Here is a 12,545-nt window from a genome sequence, read left to right on the forward strand (position 1 = left end):
GACCGCTGAGTGAATTCGACATTAAGCCAGGTGACAAAACTCTTAAAACTTTAACGGGGAAGTGTTGTTGTGCGGCTAGATGATGGTTGATGTCTGTTATCGGAAGCAGCGCGCACAGCTGCCGTTGATTGTGGTCAAGGGCGAGGGCCCGTTTCTGTTTGGTCGTAACTGGGGGTCACATTTGAAGCCTGATTGGGTGTTCATATGTTGGCTGACAAGTCACTGTCAGACCGAGAACGTCTTGACCAAGTTTCCAGAAGTTTTCAGCGGGGGTTTAGGCCGTTACCAGGGAGCAGAGGTAAGCATTTCTGTGGACCCGAACATAAAACCGACTTTCTCCAAGGCTCGCAATGTTCCACTGGCCTACTGCGACTAGGTGGAAGTGAGGCTGAACAAACAGAACCAGCACGGGCTTTGCGGGCCCGTGGAGTACAGTAGTTGGGTGGCTCCTTAAGTTGCCGTACCCAAACCCCAGGGCAAGATTCGCTTGCGTGGCGACCACAGGTTCAAGGTGAACACGGTCGCCAAAGTTGAGCACATCCGTTACCGTGTGTCGAAGAGCTGCTATCCGGATTAGCTGGGGGCAGTGTTCTCTAAGCTTGTCATAAAACCCGCTTACGATCAGACGGCTGGATGAAAAGTCATGTGAGTACTTGGCGTCAAACGCGTCGAAAGGTCTGCCGCAGCCCAAGCACCTAAGCCTCGGCAACGCCTCAGCGCCGTCTCCATTTCAGAGAACTGTGGGCACGCTGTTAACAGACATGGCTGGCGTCTGCGTGTTCTTGGATGACGTGGTAGTAGCGGGCAAGACGCTGGAAAGTCACGATGTGGCGTTGCGTCATGTTTTGCGCCGGCTGAGTGATGCAGGTCTCAAGGCAAACAGAAGAAAATATTGCTTTCGGATCGAAAGTGTGACATACTTGGGTCACGAAGTCAGTGGGAGAGGTGTGGAGACCACGGATGATAAGGTCGCGGCCATAATGGGTGCTCCAGAGCCGCGAGGTGCCCCGAACTTTGTTGCTAGTTGGGGCTAACCAACAACTATGGCAAATTTTTGCACAGGCTGGCAACCACGCTCTCACCGTTGTAGGTATTACCCCAGAAGAACCACCGTGGCAATGGACGACCGCAGAAGGCATTTGAGGATGCAAAGCGTCTTCTCACGAATCCGTCCGTCCTGGCTCACTTTGGCCTGTGACGCTAGCTTAGCCGGGCTGAGCTGTGTTCCTAGCCGGCAAACGAGGCAGGGAAGCGGCCGGTGGCTTTTTACTTGCGTTCGCTGAATCAAACCGAGAAGCACTATCGTCAGGCTAACAAAGAAGGCTTAGCAGTGATGGCAGGAATTAAAAGCCCCATACCTATCCGGCCGGCCGGCCGTTTTCGGTGCCGGCCGGCTAGCCCATCGCGCCCCATGCCTGCTGAGACGGTCCGTCTGATGGGGTTCCTGGATACCCCTCCAGTTATAGCAGATCAGATTCGCCACTGGACCTCTCGTGATTCTTTCCCGCCAGTCGTGGTGCAGCATGTCAGAAATAGCTGGCCGACAACCAGCGACGCGCTGTCGCCGTCTTTTCGGCCGTGTAAATATCGATTGTCTGAGCTGGATGTCCAGGATCGCCGCCTTCCGTGGCGATCTTGCCTGGTTGTCCACCTCAGGAAAGGGGAAAAATTCTGAAGTTGCATCATGACAGACATTGTGGCGAAACTCGTTCATTTGGACGCGTTCGGGCCGCAGAAAATCTTGGAAAATTATCCGGAATGTTGGAAAATCTCCCGGAATGATATTCGGCAATTCTGACGCGGAAAATTGTCCCCGATAATTTTGCGAAGCGAGGGAGAATTCCGAATAATTTTGAGAACATGGTAGAGATGGATAATCTGTTTTCGCTATCTGGACCATATGCGTCCTCGCCTAGATGTAACTGAAGTTAAGGTACCACCACACATTGTCAGCCAATCGGACCCAGAAGCGACCGATGCTTCGGTGAACGCGCGACCAGCCTCTGGTGATCCCCCGCGGGTATCGCGTTACATCCCGCGCCAGCAGGAAACGTTGCGTCAGCCGGGCAGGGTGCGGTGTTCTCACGTGTTTAATGTTGCATTGCACCGGGTAGCATGTCACGTTTGTTATGGAGGCTGGGTGCGTTGTTCCTTTGCAGTTGTTGTGTTTTGCTCAGGCGCTTCATGAACTTGTAAGAATCCGAGATGGCGGATGTCACAACGCGGTGCCTGGCACCGCCTCTGCTCGGCCGACCTCGGCCGGGCGTCCACGCCGCAGGTTATGAGAGGCGGGGCCGGGCCGGCCACCCGATCAAACAGACAACTGAAAATGTGACGCCTGCGTGTTCAATTCAGATACCACACGATAAGGGGTACAGAAACCCAGTTCGCTCGACAATGACGTCATCAACAGCTGGCACGTATATGCGCTAGTCACACTTCCTCAAGAAGACCTGCCGCAAATATCAACAGCACTGCCGGTGAGGATGGGGGCCCAGGGACGGGCGATCGCATTTCAGATTTATACCAGCAAATGAACGGACTTGCGGTATGAGCAGCATGCTTTTCCGACGCACTACTCTTGAAATAACATATCGTCCAGATATCAAGAAATGGTATGATTAGGGCCCATTTTTTGATACCAGAAAAGTAAGACGTCTGCTTGGGAAGCACCCTCTTGGGTTACACGAGTCCAGGTAAAGGAGGTCCCATAGCCGGGCTAGACAGTAGTTAGGCTCGGGAGAACTTGTTCTACAGCAAGAGACCTGTTTTATGTATGTCAGGAGGTCCATTGTTGTTTTAAGGAGGCAACTGCTGGCTCGGGAATCCCTTGTAGTGAACTGGGATGCTCTGCACTGGGTTAGGAAGCGCCCTCTATATTTAGGAGGCCTCGTTTCTGGAGTATGAGGCCCCATTTTGTGCCTTAGATGGCTGCAGCTCTGCATCAGGATGCCCTGTTTTGTGATATCTAGGCCCCTCAGCTAGATGTGAAGACCCCTTCATGAATGGGGTGGCATGCCGTTCTGGTATAGGAGGCCCTTCTTTGCATCAGGAGGCAGTGTTCGTCATTTGAATTGTTTGGTGGATGGTTAGAAGGCTCCAATTGTGTGTTTTTAATTGTTGACAAACTTAACATGGATATGATGAAGTAAACAGTTTGACAAAGGAGCACATGCCCTTGGTAGCCCCCCCCCCCCCCTTTTGAACATAACACTGCCCAGGAGGCCCCTGTAGGAAGTCCCTATGTAATGTGGGAGGCCCTTTAACATTTGTGCAATCCCCAACTAAAAAATTTGTGGCTACATGTGGCATATGGCGGTTGTTTAGGGCGCCTACGTGCCAGGCAGGTGGGAGTCACATCAGAGAGTTGGCCTGGGGTGGTGACAGGGGCATGATATGTTGGGTTGCCTCCCACATTATATGATTGCTATTGTTGTTATTTGGAGGTGTTGGGCAAATACTCACGGAAACACCTGACTTAGTGTTTGGTCGGGCTGTGAGAGCGGACAATAGTACACCATACCCCTAATTGGAATGATCATTAAGGAGGTAGGGTTGGCATATTGACAGAAATAAAGTCATTTAGATGTTGATTGGTGTGAACTAGATAGTGGGGAAAAGGTGGGATACCCAGCAATGTGGGAAGGATTGGTGTTATATAACATTGAGATTTTGATAGAATTGGGATATTAGTCAGCCAGTATATAACTGACAGGTATTGATGCAAGTACTTTTATGGACATGACAATTTTTTAGCATGTCTTGCATTGTTTTCAAATGTTGCTCAGGGAAAGGGGCATGGAGAGGACCTGGAAGATACAAGATATTTTGGCACCTCCTCATGTTTAAAACAGCTTATGTTGTGAATGTTTATGTGCACCAGTCCTGTTGCAGCATGTTTCTTGTGTTGCCAACCACAGATCACAACCATTGTGAGGGTATCAGATTATGCTGTGTCACATGATATGCTGCCTGTGACCCACTCCAGCCTTGCTGAACTGAGCCTTAGGTCCTTGATCACTGGTCTGTGATCAGTAGATGTGTTGTTTCACATCACATCACACAGCACCAAACTTTGAACAACCATTCAGCATCCTCTGCATGAAATTACGGTCCTGACCCGGCCCACCTGACAGTTTGCGCCTTCCCAGCGAGCTTGCCAAGGCCGGCTGGGGGCAGCACCACCATGTGGTGGCCAGAGGTGCTCTGGTCGCCGGACGCTGCCTACGTGAGCTGGCTGGCGGTGACGGCGGCAGCCGGGCCGCTCTTTCGCCGGCTGCCCTCCGCCGACGTGCGGCGCCGGCTCGGGGCCCTGTTCGGCCTGACGCTGCTGGCGCTCACCTGCCGCGAAGGCGCCCTGCACCCGGTGGTGGCGGCGCTCGGCAACGTGCTGCTGCTGCGGCTGGTCAGCCACAGGTGAGATGGTGGCTGCAGCTGGTCAGCCACAGGTGAGATGGTGAATGCAGCTGGTCAGCCACAGGTGAGATGGTGGCTGCAGCTGGTCAGCCACAGGTCAGACAGTGGCTGTGGCTGGTCAGCCACAGGGGAGCCTGCTTTGTAGCTGGTCAACCACAGGTGAGATGGCAGCTGCAGCTGGTCAGCTAGAGGTGAACCAGCAGCTGTGGCTGGTTAGCCACACATGAGCTGGCTACTCGCCTCTGACTTGCCGCCTGCAATGACTGTTTACCCGCGGGCGCTCATCTGTGACTGTTCATTGTGACGGGTCTCTCTCTGGTCACATCTGACTGCTTAAGCTGTCTACTGTCTAAAAGAACTCACCCTAGTCACTGGTGACTCAATCCTTTTGATCAAGTGGGAATCTTCATCTGTTCACCCGCAGCTACGCATCCACACCACTCACCATAGTTGGCTTTCTCTGAGTGCCCACATGAATCTGGGGGACTCTGCACTTTAGTTGTGTCATTAAGTTGTGTATATCTTTGCATGTGTGTGTATGGAAATGTTTGTATATGTATTGGTAGGCATGTATGCATGTATGTCCATGTGTATGATGTCTAACAAGGTGTATTAATACATATTCTTCCATTTGCTGACTATTCCATGATCCACTATTTTGACGCCAGCTGAAGAACAGCTGCAGGTTTCAGGCAGAGCCTTCAGTAGCAAAGCAGCACATCTGCCAACCACTTGTCCATTCTTCAGGTATGTCCACCTGGTCAGCTTCGGCTTCTGCTTTGGCTACCTGGCGTTTGTGCGCCTGCTGGACGCCTTCGTCCACCCTGTGTCGCCGCTCCTGAACCTGGTCCAGATGCTCACCAGTCTCCGGGTGAGTGAGCTGCCTGGGCTCGGCTGGACTTCCGACCCTTCGTCTGGCGTCATGCCGGTCCTGCCCGCTCCGCTGTTCTGTGAGGTTTTGATGTCACCGTTGTTTGCGGTCGGGTAGTGTAGTGAATTATGAGCAGTGCAGGTATTCTAAGATGTATTCAGTGTTGGAATGTAGCCGCGCCTGGGCTGGCGATGGTGATGAAAGTCTGAAGCGAACAACTAGTCATGGAGTGCGCTCCCTTGGCGCATTCTTTCCAGAAACGTTTCGGCAAATGCAAGGAACTAACACTAAATATCGTACACATTGACAGTGTTTTTCGTCGAGTGCACATTTTTGGAGCATGTCGATTGGCTTGCTGAGTGGCGCCGCTTTCCTTGTGCCGTCACACGCGCGCGGACTGCCTCCGTCCAACCGAGCCGCTGCGCGTGCCCCAGCTGGTGGGACTGGCCTTCGAGGTGCACAACAGCTGGCGGCTGGCCCGCGAGGCCAAGAGGCCCGACCTCTCGGACGAGGCCCGAGCTGAGATGACCTTCACGGCGGTGGCGCCGTCTGCCGCCGACCAGCTGTACTACACGTTCTTCTACGTGGGCATCATGACTGGTGGGCGCACTGTCCGAGCGTGTTATAGTCGTCTGCCGCCTTCTCTGCGCGTTGTAAGCAATGCCATCGTCGGTTTGGTTTTGTGCAAACGCCGCGACCCAGTATCTGTTCACATTCTAACCATCGCTGATTTCGACAGACTTTGGCGTTATCCAACAGAACCACGATGCAGCAAATGTTGCTTCAGATAGCCATGAAATTGCCGCGCCTGTGGCCCTCCCGCGTGATGACTGGGTGCGCATCAGGGACACGTGGCGATGAAATATCACGAGTCCCCCGCATCCCCAGATCGCTATCAAATCCGTCACCAAGGCACGTGCGGAAAAGCCAGCAAGATCTGTTCTGTTGCCTTGTTCCTCGGGGCGAAAGCGTACGTGTCCCACCGTGGCACGGGGGTCGGCTGTGCCGCAGATCTGCATTAAAGCACGGGTGTGCTCTCCATGTGGTCCACTCGAGCTGCGTTCGCAGCGCTGCGAGGCCGCACCACACGCGCGTCTGCCGTGCCGCAGGCCCGTACTACACGTTCGTGACGTATCGCCACTGTGTGGCCGGCACGTTCTGGCCGTTCGCCGACTGCTGGCGGCCGGCGCTGCGGCGCGCCCGCCTGCTGCCGCTGTACGCGGCGCTCTTCCTCCTACTGGGTCACCTCTGGGCCATCGAGGTGAGGCGGCCCGGCTCCGGCTCCGGCTCCGGCTCCGGCTCCGGCCGGCGCGCTGCGGCTGACCGGCGCGGTAGTCATAATGACAGTCGCAATGGTTGCGTTAGTCGGACAGTCACAAGTGGTGCAGGCGGTGCCAATCTGATGCGGCGGGGCGGCTGTCAGGCTTGCCGTCTGGACCGTCCGTTTGCGGTCCGTCGTGTGGTGTGATGGTGCGGGGCGATGATTGTGTGTGGTGAGAGGGTGTGTGGTGATGACAGTGATGATGTTTGGCGGGCGCCTCGACTGCCAGAGACCGTATTTTAGCGCCCTTGTCATCGGCGATGGCAGCTTCTGCGACACTCCTCGCCCTGGCGTGCTGCGCCGCGCGCCGCGGCTCCCGGCCGGCGCGCGCGTGCGCGGTGGGGCCGCGGCGGCGGTGCGCGCTGACCCGCCTGCCGCCTCTCGCCGGCAGTACGTCAGCTCGGACGCCATGGCCGCCCGCCCCGTCTGGTACCGCGTCTGGTACATGTATCCGGTGTTCGCACACTTCCGCATGCGCATGTACATCGGGTTCGTGCTCTCGGAGCTCGCGTGCATGGCGCACGGACTGGGCGCGTTCCCGGCGGCCAGCGAGGCCCGGCCCGGCCGGGGACCGACTCGACACGCGGCTCTGCTTCGGCTGTGAGTGTATGCACTTGACACTATGTAACGCGATGTACTTTGCTGAAGGATCATGTCGAAGTAGTACGGTATAGAACGATCGATGTATGGATTAGGTGCCAGTGGTGGTGACGGATGTCTTGACGCTGATGATTGTGACGGCTTTGCTCATGTTGCTGACGTCGACACTGCTCGCGCTGCTATAATTACTAATGCGTGTAATCGTGATAGATTTTTTTCTATAGACACGATAAAAGGGCCATGTTTTCCATGATCCACTCTGTAATTGTGAAAGATTCTGTTCTATAGACAACAATAGAAAGGCTATGTTCTCTATGGCCCACTTTCTTCCATGGCACGTGACGCGACGTGCCGTGACGTGCCGTGCTGTGCCATGACGTGACTTGACCTGACCTGATGTGACGGGACGTGACGTGACGTGACGTGACGTGCCGTGCCGTGCCGTGCCGTGCCGTGCCGTGCCATGACGTGACGTGCCGTGCCGCGCCGTGCCGTGCCGTGACGCGACGTGACGTGACGCCTGCCGTGCCGTGCCGTGACGTGACGTGACGTGACGTGACGTGACGCCTGCCGTGCCGTGCCGTGACGTGACGTGACGTGACGTGACGCCTGCCGTGCCGTGACGTGACGTGACGTGACGTGACGCCTGCCGTGCCGTGCCGTGACGTGACGTGACGCGTGCCGTGCCGTGCCGTGACGTGACGTGACGTGACGCCTGCCGTGCCGTGCCGTGACGTGACGTGACGTGACGTGACGCCTGCCGTGCCGTGCCGTGACGTGACGTGACGTGACGTGACGTGACGCCTGCCGTGCCGTGCCGTGACGTGACGTGACGTGACGTGACGCCTGCCGTGCCGTGCCGTGCCGTGCCGTGACGTGACGTGACGCCTGCCGTGCCGTGCCGTGACGTGGCGTGACGTGACGTGACGTGACGTGACGTGACGTGACGCCTGCCGTGCCGTGACGTGACGTGACGTGACGTGACGCCTGCCGTGCCGTGCCGTGACGTGACGTGACGCCTGCCGTCTGACGGCGCCCGGTCGCCGGCAGCATGGAGGACCCCGCGGCGCTGGCGGCGGCCCGGTACGACTTCGAGACGGTGCACAACATCCGGGAGGACAGGGTGGAGCTGGACGTGACCATGACGTCCGTGCTGAAGCAGTGGAACACCACGGTGCAGTACTGGCTGTACACGGTGGTGTACCGCAGCGTGCCCGGCTCCAAGGTCGTCAGGTGAGGCGGCCTGAGCGAGGCTGGAGAACTGGGGATGGTGGCAGGTCGGGGCAGGGGGAACAAGGTGGTCGGGTGAGGCGGCCAGAGCGAGGCTGGAGAGCTGAGAATGATGGCAGGGCAGGGCAGGGCGAACAAGGTATTAGATTTAGATGGAAGTGGAGGTAGGGCAGGGACAGACAGATACGTTGTGAGATAGGGACCAGAGAGCAGCAGGGAAGTGGGGATACCGAGACACCCGCGTCCCTCCGTTCCTACGCCTGTGTTTGGAGATTATGTCCATATCGAACAAATGTCTTGCCCTTGATGTACTCAACTTGCGATTTCGCATGCTATCGCATCAGTAGCGACATGCCATTTCTTGACGTGTAATTATCTTCCTATTTCCTATCCACACCTATTTCAACCTGAGTTACCTACAACGCGTCACTGGCAATGACCCACGCTCCACTGACCCCGCTGCCCTGTGACCCCGGCCGGGCCTGGCGTGACCCCAGGGCATCGCTGACGATGCTGGTGTCGGCGTTCTGGCACGGCATCCGGTCCGGGTACTACCTGTCGCTGCTGGTCTGCCCCCTGTACATGGCCGTCGAGGATGTGTGGGACCGTCTGCTGCGCCGGCGGCTGTCGCCTCAGGTAAGATCTCGCAGAGCAAGCGGCTCCTGTCTCGGGTGGGATCTATGGGAGTGCCTCTCGTCTCTGGTGGGATGCAGAGAGCGGCTCCTGTCCCGGGTGGGATCTGTGGGAGCGCCTCTCATCTCCGGTGGGATGCAGAGAGCGGCTCCTGTCTCGGGTGGGATCTATGGGAGTGCCTCTCGTCTCTGGTGGGATGCAGAGAGCGGCTCCTGTCCCGGGTGGGATCTGTGGGAGTGCCTCTCATCTCCGGTGGGATGCCAGAGAGCGGCTCCTGTCTCGGGTGGGATCTATGGGAGTGCCTCTCGTCTCTGGTGGGATGCCAGAGGGCGGCTCCTATCTCGGGTGGGATCTATGGGAGTGCCTCTCGTCTCCGGTGGGATGCCAGAGGGCGGCTCCTGTCTCGGGTGGGACCTGTGGGAGTGCCTCTCATCTCCGGTGGGATGCCAGAGAGCGGCTCCTGTCTCGGGTGGGATCTATGGGAGTGCCTCTCGTCTCTGGTGGGATGCCAGAGAGCGGCTCCTGTCTCGGGTGGGATCTGTGGGAGTGCCTCTCATCTCCGGTGGGATGCCAGGAGCGGCTCCTGTCTCGGGTGGGACCTGTGGGAGTGCCTCTCGTCTCTGGTGGGATGCCAGAGAGCGGCTCCTATCTCGGGTGGGATCTATGGGAGTGCCTCTCGTCCCCGGTGGGATGCCAGAGAGCGGCTCCTGTCCCGGGTGGGATCTGTGGGAGCGCCTCTCATCTCCGGTGGGATGCCAGAGAGCGGCTCCTGTCTCGGGTGGGATCTGTGGGAGTGCCTCTCGTCTCTGGTGGGATGCCAGAGAGCGGCTCCTATCTCGGGTGGGATCTATGGGAGTGCCTCTCGTCCCCGGTGGGATACCAGAGAGCGGCTCCTGTCCCGGGTGGGATCTGTGGGAGCGCCTCTCATCTCCGGTGGGATGCCAGAGAGCGGCTCCTGTCTCGGGTGGGACCTGTGGGAGTGCCTCTCGTCTCTGGTGGGATGCCAGAGAGCGGCTCCTATCTCGGGTGGGATCTATGGGAGTGCCTCTCGTCCCCGGTGGGATGCCAGAGAGCGGCTCCTGTCCCGGGTGGGATCTGTGGGAGCGCCTCTCATCTCCGGTGGGATGCCAGAGAGCGGCTCCTGTCTCGGGTGGGATCTGTGGGAGTGCCTTTCGTCTCTGGTGGGATGCCAGAGAGCGGCTCCTGTCTCGGGTGGGACCTGTGGGAGTGCCTCTCATCTCCGGTGGGATGCCAGAAAGCGGCTCCTGTCTCGGGTAGGACCTGTGGGAGTGCCTCTCGTCTCCGGCGGGATGCCAGAGAGCGGCTCCTGTCCCGGGTGGGATCTGTGGGAACGCCTCTCGTCGGTGGTTAGGGTCTAGAGAGTGACTCCGGTCTGAGGCGAGAGCCCTTATAGCGGCCGCGATCTTAGGCGAACCCCCTCCCCGCCCCTCAGAGCCGCCCTGATCTGGGATGAGAACTTTGGGGGTGACCCCCGTTTCGATTGGGGTGTCTCGCAGCCGCTTCCTTGGTACATAGTATTGCTGGGAGCCACTCCTGCAGCATGTGACGTCTCTGGCAACGGCTTCGGGCTAAGTTGACCACAGACGTCGTAATGCAACACGGCCCACGGTGTAACAGTGGAGTCTTTGTGGAGTGCATTATCATAACTTGTGTTCACACTGAGCTTGCTCCGGGACCTGGACATGCCTTCGGCATGGTGGTTTTCTATGTGCGTGCTTGGACGTGTTATAACGCATGCCAAGCACTCGGCAATTGCTCCGATCCCACGCCGCCATTTCGCTCCCCGATGCGGTTGGAAGTCGGCCGCTCAGCCAGGCCGTGACCGGCCGCGCCGCCGCTGTGCTGGTCACAGCGCCGTGCTGGTGCCAGCTGCGTGAGCTGGCCAGTGCCGGTCCCTGCGCCGGTCCGTCCCGGGATGCTCGCGCGCTGGTCCGCACTGACGGCCGCCCGGTGCCGACAGCGCGTCTGGCTGTACGACGCCGTCACCTGGCTGCTGCGCGTCTCCATGTTCAGCTACCTGAGCATGGGCTTCCTGCTGCTGGGCGCCGAGCCGACGCTGGCCTACTGGCGCTCGGTGTTCTGGTGCGGCCACGCGGGCGGCGCCGCCCTGTACGCCGTCGGCCTGGGGCTGGCCTGGGTGTTCGGACCGGTCCGCTCGCAGCGCGGCAAGGTCGACTGAGCCGGCCGCGGCGCCGCCGCTCGGCCACACGCCGGCCGGACCGAGCGCCGGAGTCACCACGTCGGCCGGCGAGGTGTGAGACCGAGCGCTGGAGCCGCCACGTCGACCGGCGAGGTGTGAGACCGAGCGCTGGAGCCGCCACATCGGCCGGTGACGTGACACCAAGCGCTGGAGCCACCACGTCGGCCGGCGAGGTGTGAGACCGAGCGCTGGAGCCGCCACGTCGACCGGCGAGGTGTGAGACCGAGCGCTGGAGGCGCCACGACGACCGGTGAGGTGTGAGACCGAGCGCTGGAGCCACCACGTCGGCCGGCGAGGTGTGAGACCGAGCGCTGGAGCCGCCACGTCGACCGACGAGGTGTGAGACCGAGTGCTGGAGCCGCCACGTCGACCGGCGAGGTGTGAGACCGAGCGCTGGAGGCGCCACGACGACCGGTGAGGTGTGAGACCGAGCGCTGGAGCCACCACGTCGGCCGGCGAGGTGTGAGACCGAGCGCTGGAGCCGCCACGTCGACCGACGAGGTGTGAGACCGAGTGCTGGAGCCGCCACGTCAACCGGCGAGGTGTGAGACCGAGCGCTGGAGTCGCCACGTCGGCCGGTGAGGTGTGAGACCGAGTGCTGGAGCCACCACGTCGACCGGCGAGGTGTGAGACCGAGCGCTGGAGTCGCCACGTCGACCGGCGAGGTGTGAGACCGAGCGCTGGAGCCGCCACGTCGACCGGCGAGGTGTGAGACCGAGCGCTGGAGTCGCCACGTCGACCGACGAGGTGTGAGACCGAGCGCTGGAGCCGCCACGTCGACCGGCGAGGTGTGATACCGAGCGCTGGAGCCGCCACGTCGACCGGCGAGGTGTGAGACCGAGCGCTGGAGCCGCCACGTCGACCGGTGAGGTGTGAGACCGAGCGCTGGGGCCGCCACGTCGACCGGCGAGGTGTGAGACCGAGCGCTGGAGCCGCCACGTCGACCGGCGAGACGTGAGACGTGGGACGTGACGTCCAGACAGACCCGCGGCTGCACCGAGCTGTGAACTGATCCGAATTCTATGTCTGTGGGCGCCGCGGTCAGCTGCCGTACCCTATTCGCAATCCCACGAGTGTTTTCTATGGTGCATGGACACCACGTGGGTTTCTGTTCCGTTGCGCCCTGCTTACTGTGGACACAATGTCAGCTATGGGGTCGATAGGAGCAGCTTCAGCCGCATTACAAAACGCATCGTCTGTTTTCGCGAACACCCAGCGATCCTGAATGAATATAGCAGCGCGGTTCAGCCAGT

General features: G+C 59.2%; 1 protein-coding gene across 1 annotated transcript; it reads left to right on the forward strand.

Moving 5' to 3' along the window:
- Positions 1–4,460: 4,460 nt before the first annotated feature.
- LOC119095113 (lysophospholipid acyltransferase 7-like) lies at positions 4,461–12,106 on the forward strand. Its single transcript, XM_037218000.1, has 8 exons — positions 4,461–4,480; positions 5,164–5,287; positions 5,722–5,887; positions 6,397–6,548; positions 7,000–7,208; positions 8,259–8,441; positions 8,936–9,074; positions 11,053–12,106. The coding sequence occupies exons 1-8, from the start codon at positions 4,461–4,463 to the stop codon at positions 11,269–11,271; spliced, it is 1,212 nt and encodes a 403-aa protein (XP_037073895.1). The 3' UTR covers positions 11,272–12,106.
- The last annotated feature ends 439 nt before the right edge of the window (positions 12,107–12,545 follow it).

This window comes from Pollicipes pollicipes, unplaced genomic scaffold, assembly GCF_011947565.3.
Source record: "Pollicipes pollicipes isolate AB1234 unplaced genomic scaffold, Ppol_2.1 Scaffold_4219;HRSCAF=4965_pilon_pilon_pilon, whole genome shotgun sequence".
Classification (NCBI taxonomy): domain Eukaryota; kingdom Metazoa; phylum Arthropoda; class Thecostraca; order Pollicipedomorpha; family Pollicipedidae; genus Pollicipes; species Pollicipes pollicipes.

Coding starts and splice junctions, on each gene's coding strand:
- LOC119095113 (XM_037218000.1), top strand. CDS start 4,461: ATGCAGCTGGTCAGCCACAG. Junction 8,442..8,935: donor CCCGGCTCCAAGGTCGTCAG/GTGAGGCGGCCT, acceptor GCGTGACCCCAG/GGCATCGCTGACGATGCTGG. Junction 9,075..11,052: donor GCCGGCGGCTGTCGCCTCAG/GTAAGATCTCGC, acceptor CGGTGCCGACAG/CGCGTCTGGCTGTACGACGC.